Here is a 7,687-nt window from a genome sequence, read left to right as displayed (position 1 = left end):
AAAAAAAAAAATTCATAAGTATGGTAAAAATTTAAAACCGAAAGATCCCTTAACTAGGGAAACTATATGAAGCTTTAAACTTTTAAACTGCTCTCCTCTAAAATTTGCGTTTTGGAGTTACGGGATTATACGTAGGGAGTGACGATATATATCTATATATCTAGATATATATATAGATATATATATATATATATAGATAGAAAAATGATTGTATGAAGCTTCAAGAATTTTCAAATAACAATAAATTTTGGCTGTTGAAGCAATAACACTGTTGATAGAGTGTAAACATTTAAATCCGTTTATTAAACAATTAAAATAAGCATGAACGCTTTCGACCTTGTATTAGGTCCTTTTCAAATGCAATTAAATTATATTAGATAAAATAGGTCGCTGAATGTTGATCGTGGATATCCACACTAGCCATCACGACCAACACTTTACAAAGGTGGAAATGCGACACAGTCGCATAAAAATTTAAATTTATATTATGCGACACAGTCGCATTTCCACCTTTGTAAAGTGTTGGTCGTGATGGCTAGTGTGGATATCCACGATCAACATTCAGCGACCTATTTTATCTAATATAATTTAATTGCATTTGAAAAGGACCTAATACAAGGTCGAAAGCGTTCATGCTTATTTTAATTGTTTAATAAACGGATTTAAATGTTTACACTCTATCAACAGTTTTATTGCTTCAACAGCCAAAATTTATTGTTATTTATATAGATAGATATATATATACAGGGTGTTCCAGAATTGGTGTGACATCTCTCGTAGGCAGGTGGAAGAAGTAAAACTGAGTCGAAAAGTCCTGAACCATTTGTTTCTATTATTTATAATAAAGGAGTAATTATTGAGTCAAATCAGGCCAATCAGCGCCTGAGCCAGGCGCACATCAGTGAATCGCACGGAGCGCTCATACACACCAGGCGCGTGGCTCACTGACGTGCTAAAGGTCGGCGCTGATTGGCCTGATTTATTCAATAATTACTTCTTTGTTATATGTAAGAGAAAAAAATGGCCCAGGACTTTTCGACTCGGTTTTACTTCTTCTACCTGCCTGCGAGAGATGTCACACCAATTCTGGGACACCCTGTATATATATATAAATTGAAATAAACGTCCCTTTGCTTTCGTATCGCCGCGACGCAGCCGAACAAGCGCTTCTCGTGTCGCGCCCGAACGAACGGGGGAGTTCAGTGGCGTGTTTCTAATTACGGAGATGATGTTGGCCGCGAGAATGCGCGCGTTTCGTCGACACACGCACGGTCGAGTATTTTGGCGGGAGAATACTCCGCGTTCCGCGCGCGGATATCATCATGTGGAAGTACAAGCCAACTTTCGTTCAATTTTCAATCACCACATGTTTTCCGTTTTCTTCTTCTTTTTTTTTTTGTTGGCGACAGAAGAAAAACTGTCGCGCGAGATCTGAAACACAACATAAGACAACATCGCACTTTGTTCTGTTTATTTATTTATTTATTTTTGTTTCTTGTTTTGTTTACAGGACAAAAAGAAGCTCGAGACCGAACTGAAGCGCGTTGAGGACGCGGTTCAGGAGCGATCGGTCGCCATGGGGAATCTGAAGAACGAGCTACTGACCACGCGGGATCAGTTGAAGGCGTGCGACGCGCAAATGGCCAAGGACCGGGAGAAACTTCTGAAACTGCGGGAGGACAAGAAGATTCTCCTGGACAAGGTTTTTACGCGCGCGTTTGTTTTCATCGTTTCCGAGGTCGGACGTTCGCTCGATGAATGAATAACGCGCGCGCCGGTGACTCATTCGCGACGAAGAGAGAGACTCGTCGCGAGGCTGCGACCTCTTTTTCCCACCCCCTCGAGAGGTGAATTCTCGTTTCTCCGCACGAACCTCCCTTCGCGTTCTCCACGAACCGGTGACTCACACGCTTTCTTTCTCTCTTTCTCTCTCTCTTTCTCATCCCTTTTTCCCGATTCCGTGGATCTTCAGCAATTGTCGGTGCCAAACGACATCGTCCGCCTAACCCATTTCCATCGCGTTTGCCAACGAGGCAAAGGGGTTGTTCTCTCTTCGCCGAAATATTGCTTGGTTCTTTTCTGAAACTTGATTCGTTGACTCATTGCATTATTTCTCTACGTTTTTGGTTACAACAATTTTTCTAGAAATGAATAAGAATAAGATCATACGAGCCGCTTTGCAGGATGTTGAAATGTTCTATTTTATATATATGTATACATATATATATGTTCACATGTAAATGTTTACACGTGTTTTTTTGAATTGAAATTTCAATTCTTAAAATCACATACAGTATGATATACTTGCATCTCTCATGTATGAAAGACCCCNCTTGTTTTTTTAAAAAAATCCTACAAAAATTGTCGTCAGTAACTTTAAAAAAACCCCACTTCACAAAGGCTCGGCATAGGAAATCCATGTTAAAAATTGAAACTTAAATCTTCTATATTTTGGAATTTAACATTGCTACCCTTATTATCCAAAAAGGCTATGTATAAATAAGATCACAAACTATGTATATCGCAAATTTAGAGAAAATCCTGGGAAAATCAATAATTCGGAGAACGTCCTTAAACTAATAATATCTGAATATAAGGAGTGGCTGAGGAATTTTTTTCGCAATATTTTAAAATTAGTTCGGGGGGTATATGGGTTCCTTCATACATGAGATGCAAGTGTAACATCCTGTATGATTTTATGAATTGAAATTTCAATTCAAAAAACACGTGAAAACGTGAATTCGTTTATATATGTGCATACACGCACATATACAGGGTGTCCCAGAATTGCCGTACAATCTCTCGCAGGCAGGTAGAAGGAGTAAAACTGAGTCGAAAAGTCCTGAACCATTTTTTTCTATTATTTATAATAAAGGAGTAATTATTGAGTCAAATCAGGCCAATCAGCGCAGACCTTTAGCCAGACGCACGTCAGTGAGCCGCGCGCCTGGTGTGTGTGAGAGCTCACTGACGTGCGCCTGGCTAAAGGTCCGCGCTGATTGTCCTGATTTGACTCAATAATTACTCCTTTATTATAAATAATAGAAACAAATGGTTCAGGACTTTTCGACTCAGTTTTATTCCTTCTACCTGCCTACGAGAGATTGTACGGCAATTCTGGGACACCCTATATATAATAGAACATTTCAGCATAACATCCTGCAAAGTTTATTACTTCAAGAGAGCCTTAAGTTTCTTTATTAATTTTTGTAGAAACTAGATACGTGTAATTCTCGCGACGCGTTCTCTTCAGTTCTTTCCTCAGGGCTTGTATATTCACGACCCTCCCCCATCTGTCATCAAAGTCGCGTTGCATCAGCCATGTTGGTTGGATGTGCGTAATTCTACTGTGAATATTTTTGGATAATTTTAGGTGTTTTTACACCACCTTCTTTATTACCGTCGTAGTCTCTAGTTTAAACAAATACGTAATTAGTAATAATAGTAAATCGAAGACTGGCGTATGCTCCTTCCTCACCGGGGCAAGAGCCATTACAGCAAAGAAGAAGAAGAAGACGACCCCCCTCCCCTCCGGAAACTCGACCCGAGTTCGCTCGGATGAGAAGAAAAAAAAAATTGACCCCCGTTTTCGCGTTCGAACGATTCGAGAAAAATCGACCGATCAGTTTTCTCTCTCCGGGATCTCGATTGTTGGCACAATAAATATAAAAACAAAAGCCTTTGGCGGCGCCAAAATCGTGCGGTGGCGGCGCGATCACGAAGACACTCGACACACGTGTATAAAAATTCACGTGTTCGTTCGGCTCGCGAGACGGGGAACAAGTCGATCGGAGTGAATCACCGACGTCCCAAGTTTTTATCTCAAGATGTTGGGACGAGTCTCTCGTTTCATTGGTTGCGGAAGCATCGGAAGATGAGGATTCCTCAAAAATTCAACGCAAGATCTCTCCGACTAAATGTGAACCGGTTTTGCAATCTCCTCTCCCGGGAGATTAACCTGCGATCAGGCAGCGTGTCAGGTCAATGCACGGCGCGGGAGAAATGTATATACGCTAATGTATATACGCTTATATACGGATGAGTCACTCCTTTCGCGCGCGTTTAGCGTCGCGGTGACTCAATATCACGTAATACTCCTTCCGTACCAGGAAAGAAGGGATCGATACCACTTGTTCTATATATTTAACTTTTATTCGGCGTGACATGTCGCGCGAAATGTCACTTGCGATTGTGTGGGACGATTGCGATCGGCCGCACACAAAGTGTTTACACGCGCGACACGACAACTTCGCGAGAGGGAGAGAGAAAAAAGTTCGGTTTGGAAATTACGTCCATCGAGGGAGAAGAATGCTCTTCGCTAAGTTTCGTCCAACCGACCGGCGCGCGCGTGATCTCTCTCGATTTATATTTAAATACAAATCATCGCTTCGCGCGAATCGTCAATTGTGTTGTCGCGCGTCATCATCATCCAATTCGTTGACTCTCTATTGAGATTTACGACGAAAATATTCGGGGGGGGACCTTTCAGGTCTCGGCGAGCGAAGCTCTGGCGACTGAACGCGGCGCCAGAGCAGGAAAAGCGGAATCCGCCGTCGTGGAGTTGAAGCTGCGATTGGAGGCGCAAACGGCCCTCGCGGAGTCCGCGCGGGAGCAGCTGCAACGCGCTTCGAAGTACTTACATACAAATTTTTCTTGTTTCTTTTTATCTCCACACACAGTCTCCTCACAGAATTTTGACGGGAAGAAGAAACTATGGGGAGATGGTGTGTACACTCAAATCGCGATTCAAATACTTTTTTCTTGCACGCGCACTCTCAGAGATCTGGAAGCCACGGAGACGGAGCGGAAGAAGTTGGAGATAAGCTTGAGAGCGAGCGAGGATCTGAGAGACGCCGCCAACTTCCGTCTGATTTCTCTGGAGAACAAACTGGCCGATCGAGAGGCCGAACTTCGCTGCATGGAATTGGAATACAACTCGCAGATGTAACTCACTTAAGCTCACGCAAATCGGATCTCTCTCTCTCTCTCTCTCATCAGAGAAATTCACTCTCCCGTATTTCAACTTTATTATTCCCGCTCTGTGTCTAGTCTAACGCGCACGTTGGATTTTACCGGACCGAATCGATCAATAGGAGAGATTTTTTAACACTAGATATACCAGCTATTTAAATATACCGATTAAAAAATACAAAAAATATATTTAAATATATATTAATTACATCAACTCGAAATGTGGATCGGCGATTGGTTCATTTTTTAATTTGCACGAATTAAGGAAACAATTAACACTAGATATACCAGCTTATTTAAATATACCTATTAAAAAATACAAAAAATATATTTAAATATATATTAATTACATCAACTCGAAATGTGGATCGGCGATTGGTTCATTTTTTAATTTGCACGAATTAAGGAAACAATTAACACTAGATATACCAGCTATTTAAATATACCTATTAAAAAATGCAAAAAATATATATTTGTTACGAATATATATAAAGTAACATTAAGAGTTCATAAAATGTATTCTCTACTTATAGCTAACAAAAGTCATAACATCATTTCGGAAAGCAAATGTTACATGCGGTAAAAATTTTGAATTGAAATTGCACGACCAGTCAAAATGACTGGTCTGGTAAATCTAGTGTTAATATCTGAGAAGTTCTCGAGAAATTGAATACGAGAGATCCGATCGTGTGAAAAAAAATACAAAAAAAAAAAAAAAACTAGTTTTCTTTCGATGTTCGAAACTGTGCAATTTTTTTTTTTTTTTTCCGTGTGTTTTTAGAATGGAATTGACCGAGCTGAGGGATCGATTGGTGCGTCAGTCTCAGGAGGGATGCTGGAGCAATCGGATACTGCAGATCGCCGGTAGCATAATGCGCGCGTCAATTTGGCGGACTTTCATGTTTCTGTCCAACGCCGCTATGTTGTTGCCGCCGTGAGTAATTTTGTTTAAGGGGAGGTTCTAGTCAAAAGGCCCGAAAATTAACGTAATTTCATGATTTTAACGTTAAACAAACAATATTAAACAATTTGTTTTTTAAAATGCTTCCTGAAGGACCCCCTAAATTGAATAAGCTTTAATTTGAGCCGCCAAACATCGAAATCGGTTAAGTCGTTTAAGCGGAATCGTGTGCGGCGCGCAAAAAAAAGTTATAAAAAAATAAATAAATAAATAAATAAATTATATAGGGGGAAATATCCTTTTGGCTACACATTTTCAAGACCCTAAGCATGAAAATAAAGCAAAAACAAAAAAAAATTTTTGTTTTCGATTTTGACTAGAACCTCCCCTTAAGCTCGCGAACATTTTTTTCTCACTCCGAGTCACAACGGAACGTTCTTCCGCTTCGTTCGTCGGTATCCTGTAATTTTATAATCGAACGTTTATTCGTGCGAGATATTTTATATATCTCGAGAGAAATAAAAACAAAAAACATTTCGCAAACGCAGATAAAACGCTCTTACCGCGATCGCAACTTTAGTGGAGCCGAATTCTGGTTTTCCGAAAGAAATCCGCGGATTGGATTGTCGATGCGAATGCTCTCGGGGTCCCAAGGAGGAAGATCTCTTATCGGTCTCGAAGAAAAAACGGCGGTCACGGGAAGATGCCCAGGGATGAGGCCAGCGGAGGACAACGGGGAAATTAACAAGCTTTCGTTTTTTCCTTCACGTCACATTTTACACACATTGTAATGGTTTTTTTTTCTTTTTTTTTTTTTAAGCTGATATTTAATTTTCGAGTGTAATCGGGGATTTTTGTATATGCACACACGCGCGCGCGCTTGCGACATTTCGCGAAAACAAAACGAGAGCGGTTTTGTTTTGTTGCGATATTTCGCAATTTGTAGAATTTTTTTTCTTTTTTTTTTTTTGATAAATTGCCGAGAGATGCGACTGTTTTGTTAACGAGCGATATTTCTCAGCGGGGATTTTTGTAACATGTTGAATAAATAATATGGGTATTAACGTGCCTGTGTGTTTTGTGTAATTTTATGTATTTTTTAGATATTCTTTTCGCGCAACGCACATGTGACAAACTGATAAAAATAAATTATCGTCAGTATGGTTTTTTTTTCTTTTTTTTTAATCCGATACAGAGCAGATAAGATCCGACGAGGCGATTAGTTGGTAGTTTTGCTAAATGCGAGGCGTGGTACAAGTTTGCTTTGATCGTTGGCCGTTTGTGGTTTCGCGCTCTCGCAAACGCGCAAATTGCTTGCTACTTGCGATTGCTCTACGCGTTTCGTTATAATTTATGTATGTATATATTTATATATATATATATATATCTATAGTTTCTTTCTCTCTACTTAAGTACATGCATCTTAAACAAATAACGTATACATCGGAGATGCGAGACTCGCAGTATTTCGTTACGACTAAGTTTCAATTTTTTTTGTTTACTTTTGCATCGATGAGAAATAATAAACTGCAACAATGCGTCTCTCGGAGTACAATCGTCTTGTTTTTTTTTTTTTTTTTTACATGATGATGCACGCTAATTAACTTACATTACCCGCCGTCTTCGACGCTGGAAGTTTTTTTTTCTAATTTGCCGTGCTGTAATCGTGAACGGGATTTTTTTTTTTTTATAAAACGAAAGAAACGACTAGATAAAGCTTTAATACGCAAGTTTACAGTATACATTTGTGTGTTCATTGTGTTTGTCTCTTAAAAATTACGGAAAATTATCGTATACACACACACACACACACAC

The 7,687-nt window shown here is 39.7% G+C and overlaps 1 protein-coding gene across 1 annotated transcript in view; it reads left to right on the top strand.

The window, feature by feature from the left end:
• Positions 1–6,936, top strand: part of LOC109856745 — an 8,902-nt gene extending 1,966 nt beyond the window's left edge. The window contains exons 3-7 of the mRNA XM_020432362.1: positions 1,511–1,702; positions 4,490–4,632; positions 4,780–4,944; positions 5,753–5,905; positions 6,421–6,936. Of these exons, the coding sequence (XP_020287951.1) occupies positions 1,511–1,702; positions 4,490–4,632; positions 4,780–4,944; positions 5,753–5,905; positions 6,421–6,424 (657 nt within the window). The 3' untranslated portion in view covers positions 6,425–6,936. The remainder of the gene's footprint in view (positions 1–1,510; positions 1,703–4,489; positions 4,633–4,779; positions 4,945–5,752; positions 5,906–6,420) is intronic.
• Positions 6,937–7,687: the final 751 nt, after the last annotated feature.

This window comes from Pseudomyrmex gracilis, unplaced genomic scaffold, assembly GCF_002006095.1.
Source record: "Pseudomyrmex gracilis isolate BER0280 unplaced genomic scaffold, ASM200609v1 scaffold_133, whole genome shotgun sequence".
In the NCBI taxonomy this organism is placed as follows: Eukaryota; Metazoa; Arthropoda; class Insecta; order Hymenoptera; family Formicidae; genus Pseudomyrmex; species Pseudomyrmex gracilis.
The sequence above is the reverse complement of the archived record's forward strand: the minus strand, read 5'-3'. Positions and strand labels throughout refer to the sequence as shown.